Source organism: Chiloscyllium plagiosum, unplaced genomic scaffold (genome assembly GCF_037043375.1).
Source record: "Chiloscyllium plagiosum isolate Xiang-an unplaced genomic scaffold, Cpla_swu_hap1 HiC_scaffold_20, whole genome shotgun sequence".
Classification (NCBI taxonomy): domain Eukaryota; kingdom Metazoa; phylum Chordata; class Chondrichthyes; order Orectolobiformes; family Hemiscylliidae; genus Chiloscyllium; species Chiloscyllium plagiosum.
Genome location: NW_028270158.1, coordinates 2,236,941 through 2,253,855, shown reverse-complemented (window position 1 = coordinate 2,253,855; position 16,915 = coordinate 2,236,941). Strand labels below are relative to the sequence as shown.

Genomic DNA, 16,915 nt, shown 5'->3' with positions numbered 1-16,915 from the left:
TCCAGTGGTCAATGCCATCCTGTTAAGGTCTTGGTCATTGCAGGGCCTTTCCTCTGCCCTCCAGGGGACAGCAAGGCTGGAAGGAAGCAGCTCAGTGAAAACATGAGGAAGAGGTAAAAGCAGAGGAGAGATTGGAGACAGATGGAGATGCTCTTGCCTCACTCTGTGAAGGAATACTCCTCTCCCTCCTACCTGGGAGCCAGGGGATCTCAGCTGCCCTCCCTCTTGCTTCTCTATGGCAGGGTGTGAAGCTTTGGCACAAACTCTCTCCCTCAGGACACTGAGCACCCTCAGATGAGGATGCTCTTGCCATGACACTGAGTGCCCAACCTCCACTTCTGCAGCTGCTGCCTACAGAGTCATACTGTTATAGATGTACAGCATGGAAACAGACCCTTCGGTCCAACTCATCCATGCCGGCCAGATATCCTAACCTAATCTAGTCTCATTTGCCAGCACTTGGCCCATATCCCTGTAAACCCTTCCTATTCATATACCTATCCAGGTGCCTTTCAGATGCTTCAATCGTACCAGCACCCACCACTTCCTCTAGCAGCTCAGTCCATAGATGCACAACTCTCTGTGTGAAAAGGTTGCCCCTTAGGTCCCTTTTAAATCTTTCCCCTTTCACCCTAAACCTATGCCCTCTAATTTCAGACTCCCCCACCCCAGGGAAAAGACTTTCTCTATTCACCCTACCCATGCCCCTCATGGTTTTATAAACCTCTATAAGGTCACCTCTCAACCTCTGATGCTCCAGGGAAAACAGCCTCAGCCTATTCAGCCTCTCCCTGTAGCTCAAACCCTCCAACCCTGGCAACATCTTTGTAAATCTTTTCTGAACCCTTTCAAGTTTCAGTGGGCGGCACGGTGGTTAGCACTGCTGCCTCACAGCGCCATAGACCCGGGTTCAATTCCTGTCTCAGGCAACTGTCTGTGTGGAGTTTGCACATTCTCCCCGTATCTGCGTGGGTTTCCTCCGGGTGCTCCAGTTTCCTCCCACAATCCAAAAATGTGCAGGTCAGGTGAATTGGCCATGCTAAATTGCCCGTAGTGTTAGGTGAAGGGGTAAATGTAGGGGAATGGGTCTGGGTGGGTCGGTGTGGACTTGTTGGGCCGAAGGGCCTGTTTCCACACTGTAAGTAATCTAATGTTTCACAACATCCTTCCGATAAGGAGACCAGAATTATTTTTCCCTCAGCTATATAAGTGAGTGTTTTCTAAACACAAGACCCTACCCTTGTAGGGGCTCCCACCCATCCTCTCATCTTAAACACCAGGGACACATCAGGTAAGGGGCTAGTAAGGTCTGCAAATGCTGGAGATCAGAGTTGAGAGTATGGTGCTGGAAAAGCACAGTAGGTCAGGCAGCATCCGAGGAGCAGGAAAATCAACGTTTTGGGCTGGAGCCATTCATCAGGAATGAACATTCCCGATGAAGGGCTCCGGCCAAAAATGTCGATTTTCCTGCTCCTCGGATGCTGCCTGACCTGCTGTGCTTTTCCAGCAACACACTCTCAACACATCAGGTAAGCTTCTCTTCTTTTTTACTTTCTGATAAGGGGACTAGCAGGGATGGCAGTGCAGGGAGAGGAATGTCCCTCCTGCATGATGCTTGAGGTGAGGGACGACATTAGTGTCCCATCCAAGTACATCTGCAGGAAGTGCACCCAACTCTCGCTCCTCCAAGACCGTGTTAGGGAACTGGAGCGGGAGCTGGATGAACTTCAGATCATTCAGGAGGCAGAGGCTGTGATAGATACGAGTTACAGTGAAGCAGTTACTCTTAGTCACGAAGAAAGCTGGGTATCTGTTTGAAGGGGGAAAACAGTCAGTGCAGGGATCTCCTGTGGGTGTTCCCCTGAAAAACAAGTATACTGTTTTGGATACTGTTGGGAGGGGGGAACTTACCAGGGGTATGCACTGGGGTGCAGGTCTCTGGCACAGAGTCTGCCCCTGTTGCACAGAAGGGAAGGAGGGAAAGGAGGAGAGTGTTAGTCATTGGGGATTCAATAGTTAGAGGCTCAGATAGAAGGTTTGTTGGGAGTGAACGAGACTCGCAGTTGGTGTATTACCTCCCAGATGCCAGGGTCTGTGATGTCTCGGATCATACCTTTGGGGTCCTGAAGGGAGAGGGTGACCAGCCTCAAGTCGTGGCCCACGAAGGTACCAACAACGTAGATAGAAAGAAGGATAGGGATGTAAGGCAGGATTTCAGGGAGCTAGGGTGGAAGCTGAGAGCTAGAACAATCAGAATTGTTATCTCTAGTTTGTTACCCGTGATAGCGAGGCAAGGAGCAGGGAGAGAAATCAGCTGAATACTTGGCTGCAGGGATGGTGCAGGAGGGAGGGTTTTAGGTACATGGATAATTAGGGCTCTTTCTGGGGAAGGTGGGACCTGTATAAACAGGACGGTCTTCACTTGAACTAAAGGGGTATTAATATTCTGGGTGGGAAATGTGCTAGTGCTATTCAATTGGGTTAAACTAGCTCAGCAGGGGGATGGGAACCTGAGGTGTAGTTCCAGTACACAGGAGGGTGAGAGTAGGGAGGGCAGGGACAGGATTTCATGGTCACAGGAGTGCGCTGGCAGACAGCAAGCTGGTTTGAAGTGTGTCTACTTCAACGCTGGAAGTATCTGGAATAAGGTAGGTGAGCTTGCAGCATGGATAGGTACCTAGGACTTTGATGCTGTGACCATTTTGGAGACATGGATAGAGCAGAGTAAGGAATGGATGTTGCAGGTTCCAGGATTTAGATCTTTCATTAAGAACAGGGAAGGTGGTAAAGGAGAGTCAAGGACAGTATAACGGTGGCTGAAAGAACTTTTGACGAGGTGGTATGGGCTGAGGTTAGAAACAGGAGAGGAGAGATCACACTGCTGGGAGGTTTTTACAGGCTTCTGCAAAGTTCCAGAAATTTGGAGGAGAGGATTGGCAAAACGATTTTGGGTAGGAGTGAAAGGAACAGCATGGTCATTCTGGGGGACTTTAACTTCCCCAACATTGACTGGAAATGCTCTAGTACATCGGATGGATCAGCTTTTGTCCAATGTGTATAGGACGGTTTCCTGACACAGTATGTCGAAGGGCCGACAAGAGGGGAGGCCACACTGGATCTGGTGCTTGGTAATGAACCAGGCCAGGTGTTGGATTTAGTTGTAGGTGAGCACTTTGGAGAGAGTGACCATAATTCAGTTATGTTTAGTTTAGCGATGGAAAGGATAGGTATATGTCACAGGTCAAGAGTTATCAATGAGGGAAGGGCAATTATAATGCGATTAGGCAAGACCTAGGAGGCATAGAATGGGGTAGCAAAATGGAGGGGATGGGGGCAATCAAAATGTGGAGCTGGTTTAAGGAACAGATATTGCATATCCTCAATAGGTATGTCCCTGTCAGGCAGGGAGGAAGTGATAAGGTAAGGGAACCGTGGTTTACGAAAGAAAGTGTATCTTTTGTTAAGTGGAAAAAGGAGGCTTATGTGACGTTGAGAGGAGATGGTTCAGATGAGGCGATGGAGAGTTACACATCAGCTAGGAAGGATTTAACAAGAGGGTTAAGAAGAGCAAGGAGGGAACACGAGCAGTCTTTAGCAAATAGAATAAAGGAGAACCCTAAAGGTTTCTATAGGTATGTGTGGAATAAAAGGACGACGAGGGTAGAAATGGGGCCAGTTAAAGACAGAAATGGGAAGCTGTGTGTAGACGCTGTGGAGATCAGAGAGGTGCTAAACGAAATTTCTCTCCAATATTCTCCTTTTCCTGACTGAAAACAGATGAGAAGACCGAGATACGGGCTCTTAGACTAGCAAGGATTGAGCTTAGTAAGGAGGCAGTGTTATCAATGCTAGAAGGAGTGAAAGTAGACAAGTCCCCTGAGCCGAATGGGATTTATCCGAGGATTCTCTGGGAAGCTAGGGAGCAGATAGCAGAGCCTTTGGCTTTGATCTTTGAGTCGTCATTGTCTACAGATTAGTACCAGAGGACTGGAGGACTGCAAATGTTGTCCCTTGTTCAAGGGCAGTAGAGATGATCCAGGTATTTAGAGACCAGTGATCCGTATAGTATGAAATGTTTTGGAAAGGATTATAAGAGATAGGATTTATAATCATCTAGCAAGCAACAGTTTGATTGGAGATAGTCAACATGGTTTTGTCAAGAGCAGGTTGTGTCTTACAAACCTCATTGAGTTTTTTGAGAAGGTGACCAAGCATGTAGATGACGGTAGGGTAGTTAACATGGTATACATGGACTTCAGTAAAGCCTTTGATAAGGTTCCACATGGTAGGCTTTTGGAGAAAATGCGGAGGCATGGGATTGAGGGTGATTTAGCAGCTTGGATAAGAAACTGGCTTTCTGTAAGAAGGCAGTGAGTGGTGGTTGATGGAAAATATTCAGCCCGGAGTCTGGTTACTCGTGGTGTGTCACAAGAATCTGTTTTGGGACCACTGCTGTTCGTCATTTTTGTAAATGACTTGGACACAGGCATAGGTGGATGGATTAGTAAATTTGCAGATGACACTAAAGTCGGTGGAGTAGTGGACAGTTTGGAAGAATGTTACAGGTTGCAGGGGGACTTGGATAAACTGCAGAATTGGGCTGAGAGGTAGCAAATGGAGTTCAATGCAGCTAAATGTGAGGTGATGCAATTTGGGAAGAATAACAGGAAGGCAGAGTACTTGGTCAATGGAAAGATTCTTGGTAGTGTGGATGTGCAGAGGGATCTTGGAGTCCATGTACATAAATTCCTGAAAGTTGCCACCCAGATTGTTAGTGCTTTTTAGAAGGCATACGGTGTGTTAGGCTTTATTGGTAGAGGGATTGAGTTCTGGAGCCATGATGTCATGCTGCAACTATACAAAACGCTAGTGAAGCCGCACTTGGAGTATTGTGTACAGTTCTGGTCGCCCCATTACAGGAAGAATGTGGAAGCATTGGAAAAGGTGCAGAGGAGATTTACCAGGATGTTGCCTGGTCGGGGGGTGGGGGCGCGGAGGGAAGGTCTTATGAGGAAAGGCAGAGACTCGGGTCTGTTCTCATTGAAAAGAAGGTGGCTAAGAGGGGATTTAATAGAGACATACAAGATGATTGGAGGATTAGATAGGGTAGACAGTGAAAGTCTTTTTCCTAGGATGATGACATCAGCTTGTACGAGGGGGCATAGCTGCAAATTGAGGGGTGATAGATTTAAGACAGATGTCAGAGGCAGGTTCTTTACACAGAGAGTGGTAAGGGCGTGGAATGCCTTACCTGCCAGTGTAGTTAACTCAGCCACATTCGGGGCATTTAAACAGTCCTCGGATAAGCACATGGTTGATGATGGGATAGTGTAGGGTGATGCGCTTAGAGGGCCAAAGCGCCTGTTCTGCGCTGTATTGTCCTATGTGCTAATTGTACGCAATATTCCAAAAGTGGCCGAACCAACGTGCTGTACAGCCGCAACATGACCTTCCAACTCCTATACTTAGTACTCTGACCAATAAAGGAAGGCATACTAAACGCCTTCTTCACTTTCCTATCTACTTGCGACTCCACTTTCAAGGAGCTATGAACCTGCACTTTGTTCAGCAACACTCCCTAGGACCTTTTCCCTAGAAAGTCTTTTCCCTGGGGTGGGGGATTCCAGAACTAAAGGGTATAGGTTTCTGGCGAGAGGGGAAAGATCTCAAAAGGACCTAAGGGACAACACTTTCAGAGGGCGTTGCGTGTATGGAATGAGTTGCCAGAGGAAGTGGTGGAGGCAACATTTAAAAGGCATCTGGATGGGTAAATGAATAGGAAGGGTTTGGAGTGATATGGGCCAAGTGCTGGCAAATGGGACTAGATTAGGTAGGGATATGTGGTCGGCATGGACAAGTTGGACTGAAGGGTCTGTTTCCAGGTTGTACACCTCTATGACTGTATGATTAAGTGTGTAAGTCCTGCTAAGATTTGTTTTTCCAAAATGCAGCACCTCACATTTATTTAAATTAAACCCCATCTGCCACTCCTCAGTCTACTGGCCCATTTGATCAAGATCCCCGTTGTACTCTGAGGTAACCTTCTTCGCTGACCACTACACCTCCAATTTTGGTGTCATTTGCAAACCTACTAACTAAACTTCCTACGTTCACATCCAAATAATTTATATAAATGATGAAAAGTAGTGGACCCAGCACCGATCCTTGTGGCACTCCACTGGTCACAGGCTCCAGTCTGAAAAACAACCCTTCACCACCACTCTCTGTCTTCTACCTTTGAGCCAGTTTTGTATCCAAAAGACTAGTTCTCCCTGTAGTCCATGAGATCTAACCTTCCTAACCAGGTTCCCATGGGGAACCTTGTTGAACGCCTTACTGAAGTCCATATAGATCATGTCCACCGCTCTGCCCTCATCAAGTCCTCTTTGTTACTTCTTCAAAAAACTCAATCAAGTTTGTGAGACATGATTTCCCATGCACAAAGCCATGCTGACTATCCCTAATCAGTCCTTGCCTTTCCAAATACATGTACATCCTGTCCCTCAGGATTCCCTCCAACAACTTGCCCATCACCGACATCAGGCCCACTGGTCAGGAAACCATCCCCGCGTGAAGTAACAGTTCTAACCGTCTGGCCCCGGGAAAATGTGAACTTCTGATAGTTTCCCATCATCAGCTCCAACCCTGAAACTGACCTGAATTTGGCTCTTGAAATGCAGCTCAGTGTGAAATCCCTTAATTCACAAATCTCCACATCACTGACACTGTCAACATCAGCACATCATGGGCAGGCTGGTGAACTGCTGTGTCAGAGTGGTTCAGCGATAACTGTGAGGAGATATATATGAGGTAAATGGCATCTCTTCAGCAATGAGAAGACCGCTTAACAACTCAGCTATGCTCAATGTTCACTGAGGCTTTAGGAACACAGTCACCTTTCAAATTAAACTGCAGTAAACAAGAGAGAGAGGTGACTATAGGATAGAAGATAGCAATACAATCATAGTTCACAATGCATCATCTGCTCTCAAAGAACTAGGAAATTCAAAGCCATCACTCTCTCAGAGTCATGTGAGCCATTCTCCATTCTGCCTACACTGTCCAATAGCACAACAGATAGGGCTAGAATTTGGGGTCTCTGCCCATTTCACTTCCAATTCTAAATTTCCACACTATTTAGCACGATGCACAGAACTTAATATCTTTCAACATTCAGGCATCTACATTTCGCAAATAAAGAAAATAATGTAGTTGCCATCATTTTGACAGATAATTCTGCTAATAGTTGACAATTTTGTATCCCTGCTCCTCAAGCTGAAGAGCTGAGGTCAATTAATCAACGATACAGTTAGCTCCAGCAATGCGGATGATTACTGCATGACTCAAACTGACATATGGAGCAGCAGAATTCATAAAAATGGTTTGCTATATCCTGGCCCCAATGGACTCCCATCCACCCTCCCTGCAGGGCAATCAGGAATACTGAAGTGTCCATCCCTGCAAGATCCCAGAGGAGAAACCATGGAATTGGCAAAAGTTTAGGCAATTAGATATCCTCCCAAAAACACCACACTTACTTCTTTTCAAGAAGTTCTGATGCCCATCTATTAGAGGGACGAAAAAGACAATAGTCAGGTTAGAATGAAAGCAGAAATTGCCATGCAGACTGCTGAGCTGCAGCATTCTCTCCAATGCTAAACAAGTATGTCTTTGCTATTAGCCAAGAAGGTCAACTAAGAAACAAATACAGTAAGTCCTCATTTAAAGTGATGCTTAAAGTTCTTGAAAATCCTGTGTTCAAATTACGCAACTTTTAATTAAACATGGCTTTCCATAAAAATCAGGCTTAAAGCAAGTATTAGATTCCTTCATTTCTCAATCAAAAAAAGCAACATAAAAGTTGAAATACTGTCCTATATGTGTACAAAACTGCATTCCCAGCTCAAATAATTTGCAAAATAAAATCATTACTAAATATAAAAAACATATAATATTGAATAAAATCACTGCAATGACTTTCACTGTACAGTATTGTTAGAGTAACCAGGCATCATCTAAAGGCAGAATTACTTGCACTGACTGAGCTCTATTATTAGATGGGAGCCCAGAATCTCAATGACAGTAAAGGAACAGAACCAGTCACAAAGAAAAGGACAGGACTTCAGTCTAAGGTAAGAACAGAGAGTGGATGTGAGGTCAGGATAAACTAGGAGATATGCACAGGAGAGATGAGGAATTCGCCTTCAGAAGTGAATATGTTCAATACCCAGAAAGCTGATTCCGCATCAGTAAGCACAATAATTACTACTTAATGATCCGAACCTGGTAATTATATGATGTAGTGTTCTCACAGAAACACTTAGTGTAATCACAACAACTCCTTTGTCTACCATTAGTGAAGGCATCAATCTGTCTAAGGCAGTGCTACAGAGTAGTTGAATCTTTGCACCTCTGCTGGGTAGTATTTCAAGCAGTGAGTTCCCCCATGTACTGGCCCATCGTTGTGTATAATTGGATATTTCACTGCTGTCCTGTGAAGATGAACCTACTGCCTACATATAACTCTGTTTAAGCTTCACAGCTGGGATACCTAGGAGGATTCAGTGACATTGCCCATATTCTCCAATCTTAGTGACTGTTGAGGAGCTGGCGATGGTAGGTGTCTGCATCTGCTTGGGTGCAGCTTTGAGTGCAGTGTGTGAACTAGTGGCACATTCTAGGTCCTTCTGCAAAAAGACAGAAAGAAGTGACATAGATAAGGCATCTGAGGGTGGATAAATCAGTCAGCAACACATCTAATGTGGACATGCTGAAAGCCAGCTTATAAAAACAGAAATGGTCAGAAATATCATAGATGTCAGGAAGAGCTGTGGATGGAGAAACCAAGTAAATGTTTCAAATCAAGCACCTTTCATCGGATCTGAACAATGTGGCGATCTGTACTCTTTAATCTGTAACTTTTCCCAATAATGATAAAAACTCTACAAGCTCTGTTTTTCTCTCTCCACAGATGCTGCCTAGTCTGTTGAGTTTCTCTAATAATTTCATTTAAATTCAAATTTCCACAATCCACGGTATTTTGATGTCAGAAAGGTAGTTGCATTTATAGCAAGATCGTTGGATAGGTTTGCAACTACATTTCCTAGACTGAGGTTAATCTTTGTGAGACTGTGATAGACAACGTCACACGGAAGGGAAAATACTCCCTGGTTTATCATTGTCATTCACCTCATCACTGAGGTCTCTGTAAATTGAGGAACATTAATAGTTCATCAATGTTGTCAATGCTGTCATCCTTATTGAGTCATTGTGTTGCCTTTCTGACACCTAGGGACATGTTCAATTCTTTCTTGGGTCTTTGTACTGCAAGGATCCTGTGGTGATCTTGTCTTGGGTCTCTGGTGTGAACTTGAATTCATGTCCTAAAGTTAAAAAGTGCTGCTTTCCTGCACGATGAAAAGAACTTCCATATGAAAGACAAAGAAACTTTCAATTGACACACTGGGACCACCAGACAGACCTTTAACTCCAAGAAAAGGATCAACAAGATCATGTCCTATTTACTGAGGTGTTGGACTGTGATTATCAGAGACCAGCTCTAGTTAAACTGCAGAATGACACCTCCAGGATGTAGACTTCTGCAAGATGTGGTGCACGCTATTGTCCTGTCCCAGCCACTCCTACCCCCAACATTCTTCTGTCAGTTCACCAATTAAAATGCTGCAAATCATTGCAGCACATTGTCATTGCCAGGGCAGGCTGGAACAGATGGGAAACATAACTTTGGTAAAACATAAGCAGGTCTGAAAGCAGGGTTTGTAGACGCTGCTGCCAGGAAGTAAATTAGTCATTATTAGCTGTGGTCTGTTATAACATCTCTTTTGTATTTCTGAGAAATTATTAATGAAACGCAATTGGCTAATGAACATTCAGTCCTTTTCAACTCCAAAATCATGCTTGTTCTGACTTACTTTAAAAAAATGACCACTTATAAAAGCACCAGATGAGAATAAAACAGTAAATGTAATTCATGCCTTGAGGAGTTACAAATTACAGAGCGGGAACATACTACAACATATTGCCTTCCAATTTTTCACCATTAATGCTTATCAAGTTTCAATAGACAGAATTCAGTTGCTCCTAAAATGTTCCTAAGCAGCTCAACCAAGTAAATACACTTCCCAATGCAGCATAATCTGTGTAGCCTAGAAAGTGAAATATCCATTGATGCTTCACAATGGTGTTAGCTGAGTCAGACAGATCAAAAATAAAGTAATATTTATGGATCTGATTCTTATCTGGTCACACTCCTGCTGTCAGCTCCGATGTAATGATCTCTGTGGTGGAACAGCCTATCCCCTTTCAGTGTCTAGGCCTTTTAAAGGATGATCATTTGGTGAAGAGTGCCAGAGTCTGGTGATAACTGCAGAAATGTACTGAATCCAGAATTAATCTTTAAATGAGAAAACACTGAACTATATAAACACAGGCTGTATTTTTAAATTAAATGCACACACACCAGCAAATGGCTTTCTTTGGTAAAGAAATTGAAACCTCGAGTAAAAGCAAACAGGTTGGGATTTTGAAACAATTGATAATTCACATTGAATTGAACATTAATTGTCTGAGGGTAGATGATGAATACTGCACGGTCTTACCTGTAAAAACTAAGCTGATATCTTCCAATTCTTCCACTGGAACTTTGAAACTGAACGATTCATTGTAGAATGGGTCGATAGTGCCCTTCATACAAGATGTCTTTTTAGTTTTTACCAGTTTTAATCCATGCACCAGCTGAACTTTAACAAATGGATCTGTCAAAGTTTAAAAGCAGGATAAGTTTCAGACTGTTATAATATCCAGCTGATATAGTGTCCAATGTGCATTTTCTGTGGATCTACTCTGCAGAACTCACTGCCACAGGAAACAGTTGCAATATAAATGTATGATTTCAAGAGTGAGTTGGATTTAGCACTTGCAGCTAAAGGGATCAAAGGATCTGGGAAAAACCACAAATAGGCCACTGAATTGGATGTTGGGATTAGAGTGGTGTTGGAAAAGCACAACAGGTGAGGCAGCATCTGAGGAGCAGGAAAATCGACGTTTCGGGCAAAATTCCTGATAAAGGGCTTTTGCCCAAAACGTCGATTTTCCTGCTCCTCGGATGCTGCCTGACCTGCAGTGCTTTTCCAGCACCATTCTAATCTAAACTCTAGTTTCCAGCATCTGCAGTCCTCACTTTTGCCTCATAGAATTGGATGGTCAGCAATGATCATAGTGAATGATGGAACAGGCTCGAAAGGCTGAATGGCCTACTCCTGCTCCTATTTTCCATGTTTCTCTGTGTATGCTCTGCAGAGTAAAATATTACATTCTTACCAGCTTATTGTACAACAGTCAATGTTAAATATGAACCTGATTTACCTGAACCTTGGCTCATATCTGTCTGAAGGAGTTGTTTTGCCCTAATAATATCCACATTCAGTCTTCCTGCACTTGGCAAGTAATTGAGAGAAATCAATAACTCTCCTAGTTCAACTTCATTCTGTAAGGAAACAGAGTGGAATTTAAACACCAAATGTTTGAAGCAATGAATTTAATAATTAAATCATACTTAGGAACAGCTTGGCTTCATATTTAGGATATGAAATATATGCACAAACAGATTTCTTTATGAAATCACAGCCACATATACACTCTCTTACATATTCATATGTAGCAACAAATATGTTTCTTTTGGAACAAATCACTTATAAGTGTTTCTAGAAGAACAACATTCTGGGCACAAAGTTTAGTTGCACGCTGTCCTGACTTATGGCTCCTATGAGGGATAGTTTCAGAAAACAGTGTCAATGATGTGTCCAGATAGTGGAAGCTGGCCCTGCCAGTATCAAATCAATGAGTGTCACTTGGAGCTGGGAGTAACACAGTCAACAGACCATACTGTTAATCAGTTTGTTTCACTGGTTTGACACACTGATGCCATTTTTGATCTGAAAGTTCCACCTTACAGACTCCTTCCTCCACCTCCCAGAGTGAGCATGGAATTGGCAACAAAAAGGATTGACACCAGCCAGACCCGTTGAGACTGTCCGTGGGCTTCAGGGCAGCTGTTGCTTGGTTCAGACAGCTGTCATTGAGACTGTCAAAGTGTTTGCTGCTTTGTACTGTTCCATGTAATTGCAAAAACCTACAGGAAGTGGCATGATCCATTCTGAAGGCATCATTTCAGAATTTGAAGGTTTTGTTTAGCCTATGTGGTCTGAGAGCTAGCTGCAGGAGGACCCTCAGGGGATGCAACGCTGAACAGGGCAAACTGCTGGAGAAGGGAGGATGCTGGCGGGAACACAAGGAGGCCTCATTGATACATGGGTTGAACTTTGGTTAGTACTTGAAATTACGGCATTCTTGTGATTACAGAGACTTGGCTGAAAGAGAGACAGGATTGGCAGCTGAATGTCCCAGGATTTAGATGGTTTAGGTGTGGTAGAAGGAGATGTAAAAGGGGTCGGGGAGTTGCTTCATTGGTAAAGGAGTATCTCTCAGCTGTACTGAGGGAGGATGTATCAGAGGACTGGTGCAGTGAGGCAGTATGGGTAGAACTGGAACGGGAAGGGGGAAATCACAATGCTGGGGTATAGCACAGGCCTCCCAACTGCCACAGGGAGATTCCTGATGAAGGGCTTATGCCCAAAACATCAACTCTTTTGCTCCCCGGATGCTGCCTGACCTGCTGTGCTTTTTCAGCACCATACTTCTGATACCAGCGGGAGATAGAGGAGAGGATATGTAGACAGATTTTGGAAAGAGGTCAAAACAGCAGGGTTGTTTTGGTGGGTGATTTTAACTTCCCCTATTTTGACAGGGACTCACTTCACACTGGGGGCTTGGATGGGGCAGAATTTGTAAGGGCCATTCAGGAGGGTTTCTTGACACAGTGTGTAATCAGTCTAACCAGGGAAGGGATTAACCTGGATCTGGTTTTGGGAAATTAAACCGGCCAGGTGAGGGAGCATTTTGGGAGTAGTGACCATAATACGGTGAGTTTTAAGATATTCATGGATAGGGATAACAGGGATCCTTGGGTAAAGGTGTTAAATTGGGGGAAGGTGTACGACAACATTATTAGGCAGGAACTGGAGAATGTTGATTGGAGGCGGCTGTTTGAGGGACATTTGGGAGCATTTCAAACGGCAGTTGGTAAGAGTTCAGGAGCGGTATGGCAAGTTACATGAACCTTGGATGAACAGGCATGTTATGACCTCAGTTAAAAAGAAAAAGGAAGTATATAAAACGCAAGAGGGTAGCTAGGGAAAGGGTTGACCCACTCAAGGACAAAGGAGGGAATCTATGTGTGGAGTCAGAAGATGGAGGTGAGGTCCTAAATGAGTACGTTGTGTTGGTATTCACCAAAGAGAAGGAACTGATGGAGGATGACCTCAGGGAAGGGAGTTTCGAATTTCTAAGCCAAGTTGCTATTAAAAAAGAAAGAGGTGTTGTGCATCTTAAAAAAGTATTAAGGAAGCTAAGTTCCCGGTCCTGATGGGATCCATCCCAGAATATTGAGGGAGGCAGGAGAACAAATTGCTCGAGCACTGACGGACATCTTTGTATACTCTTTGGCCACAGGTGAGATCCCAAAGGATTGGAAAATAGCCAATGTTGTCCCATTGTTTCAGAAGGGTAGCACGGATAATCCAGGAAATCTATGAGCATTGATGTGCAGAGGGATCTGGGTGTGCAGGTCCACAGATCACTGAAGGTGGCAGGGCAGGTAGATAAGGGAGTAATAAAGGCCTATAGCATGCTTGCCTTCATTGGAAGGGGCATTGAGTGTAAGGATAGACAAGTGATGCTGCAGCTTTATCAAACTTTAGTTAGGCCACACTTGGAATATTGCATTCAGTTCTGGGCATCTCACTACCAGAAGGATGTGGATGCTTTGGAGAGGGTACAGAAAAGGTTTCCAGCATATTGCCTGGTCTGGGGGATTTTAGCTGTGAAGAAAGGTTGGATAGACTGGGTTTGTTTTCACTAGAACGCAGGAGGTTCGGGCGACCTGGCAGAAATTTGTAAGATTGTGAATGACATGGATAGAGTGGAAAGTATGAGATTTATCCCAGGGTGGAGGGGTCAATTACTTGGAGAGACAGGTTCAAGATGCAATAGGGGAAGTTTAAAAGAGACATGCGAGGCAGGTTTTTTCACACAAAAGCAGATACGTGCCTGAAACGTGCTGCCAGTGGAAGCAGACACAAGCAGCATTAAAGAAGCACCTGGATGAATACATGATTAGGAAGGGAATAGAGGGATACGGATCCTGTAAGGGAAGACAGTTTTAAAATGGAAGGGCAAAATGTGTCAGCACAGGCTTGGAGGGCCAAAGGGCCTGTTTTTGTGCTGCATGTTTCTTTGTTGTTCTTTGTTCTTAGGTTGCAAATCTTCAACTCCTGGCCATTGTGAGGAGGTATAAACTGAATTCAGTCACCTATTGCAGCTGGAGGTTGGCATTGCCAATGACTGTGAAGGTGACCATGGCTATAATATTTCATTACTCGGGTTCCTGCCTTGCTGGAATGGGAGATATTTCCATTCTCTCCTTGGCTACTGTTCACTGTCACATTGAGAAACCATCCCACAAGGCTGTGGATATATGGAGAGTGATGAGGGAACAGGGAAGGCAGGCTGCTGCTACCTCAATGGTTGCAGGCATCACCATGGTGCAGGGTACCACTGCTTGTGTGTACCAGAACTCCCTCAACATCCATTGGTAGATCACCAACCATCACCAGTCATTAAGGTCAATGCTACCCATATCCTGAGCAATGTCACAATAGCCCCATTCTGAGATGATCCATTGCACCAAAGCTTCTGAATCCATGACTCTAAATGTAATTACAGTAAGTCCTTCTTTAAAGTTGACTCAGTTAACATTATTTCACTTTAACATCATTATTAAAGTAATGAAATATTTGTTAGTTTAAGTTCGTTTATTGATTCATGGTATGTTAACTGGGTCACCATCGATTTTCTATCCTTCATTGCCATTGAGAGGTTTAAAGTTATTGATACAGATGTCCTGCTTTTAAGAAATTTTCCCCATGTATCTGCTCCTCCCCTCCATGCTGAAGTTACACAGTCATACAGCTGTAAAGCATGAAAACAGACTCTTGGGTCCAACTCGTCCACGCTGACTAGATATCCTAAACAACCTATTCCCATTTGCCAGCACTTGGCCCATATTCCTCTCGACCCTTCCTATTTATATACCCATCCAGATACCTTTAAAATGCTGTAAATGTACCAGCCTCTACCATTTCCTCTGGCAGCTCATTCCATTCACGTACCACCCTCTGCTTGAAAAAGTTGTCCCTTAGGTCCCTTTTATAACTTTGCCCTCTCACCGTAAACCTATGCCCTCTAGGTCTGGACTCCCCCACCCCAGGCAGTCTATTTACCCTATCCATGCCCCTTATGATTTTATAAACTTGTGTCAGGTCACCCCTCAGCCTCCAATGCTCCAGGGAAAACAGCCACAGCCTACTCAGCCTCTCCCTTAAGCTCAAATCCTCCAACCCTGGCAACATCTTGTTAATCTTTTCTGAACCCTTTCAAGTTTCACAACATCTTTCCGATAGGTTGGAGACCAGAACTGCACACAGGATTCCAAAAGCGACCTAACCAATGTCCTTTACAGCTGCAACATGACCTCCCAACTCCTATACTCAACTCTCTGACCAATAAAGGAAAGCATACCAAATGCTGCCTTCACTATCCTATCTGTCCGCGACTCTACTTTCAAGGAGCTATGAACCTGCACTCCAAGGTCCCTTTGTTCAGCAACACTCCTCAGGACCTTACCATTAAGTATGTAAGTCCTGCTAGGATTTGTTTTTTCAAAATGCGGCACCTCGCATTTATCTAAATTAAACTCTACCTGCTACACCTCAGCCCATTGGCCCATCTGATCAATATCCCATCGTACTCTGAGATAAATTTCTTCGCTGTCCAATATACCTCCAATTTTGGTGTCATCTACAAGCTTACTAACTATACCTCCTATGCTCACATCCAAATCATTTATATAAATGACAAAAAGCTGAGGACCCAGCACCGACCCTTGTGGCAAGCCTCCAGTCTGAAAAGCAACCCTCCACCACCATCCTCTGTCTTCCTTCAATTCTCTCTCTTCCTTCAGTCTCTGTTTACCCTGCCTCCTCCCCGCCCACGCCATCTCCTATTCCCACTCTCTGCTCTTCTTCTAAAGCCTCCAGTGTCTGCTTCTCTCCTGGCTCCCTTTCTGAACTTTCACTGATGTCCTGGCAGGGGCTGGTCAGTACAGGTAGTTTCACCTGCACCAACTAGTGACTGCCACTAGATGGAGCCTGGCTAATTAAAACTTCATCAGGTGAACAAAGTTAAAAATCCTGAGGATGGGCTTTTGCCCGAAACGTCAATTTCGAAGCTTCTTGGATGCTGCCTGAACTGCTGTGCTCTTCCAGCACAACTAATCCAAAGTTAAAAATCACACAACACCAGGTTATAGTCCAACAGGTTTAATTGGAAGCACTAGCTTTCAGAGCGACGCTCCTTCATCAGCTGAGAGTAGTTTTAACAAATGTTTACAGTAAATACATTCACTTAAGCTTTTTTATTTTAAAATTCATTTTCAATAATTTACAATCCACCCTACCAACCTTCGCATAAACCACATCATCCGCCGACATTTCCGTCACATCCAAACAGACCCCACCACCAGGGATATATTTCCCTCCCCACCCTTTTCCGCCTTCCACAAAGACCGTTCCCTCCGTGACTACCTGGTCAGGTCCACGCCCCCCTACAACCCACCCTCCCATCCTGGCACCCTCCCCTGCCACCGCAGGAATTGCAAAACCTGCGCCCACACCTCCTCCCTCACGTCCATCCAAGGCCACAAAGGAGCCTTCCACAT

The 16,915-nt window shown here is 44.4% G+C and overlaps 1 protein-coding gene across 1 annotated transcript in view; it reads right to left on the bottom strand.

Moving 5' to 3' along the window:
- The window catches only part of syt17 (synaptotagmin XVII), a 129,565-nt gene that overhangs the window by 71,272 nt on the left and 41,378 nt on the right, over window positions 1-16,915 (bottom strand). Inside the window, exons 6-7 of the mRNA XM_087998080.1 lie at window positions 11,386-11,506; window positions 10,620-10,775 (exon numbers count right to left, since the gene is read on the bottom strand). Of these exons, the coding sequence (XP_087854206.1) occupies window positions 10,620-10,775; window positions 11,386-11,506 (277 nt within the window). The remainder of the gene's footprint in view (window positions 1-10,619; window positions 10,776-11,385; window positions 11,507-16,915) is intronic.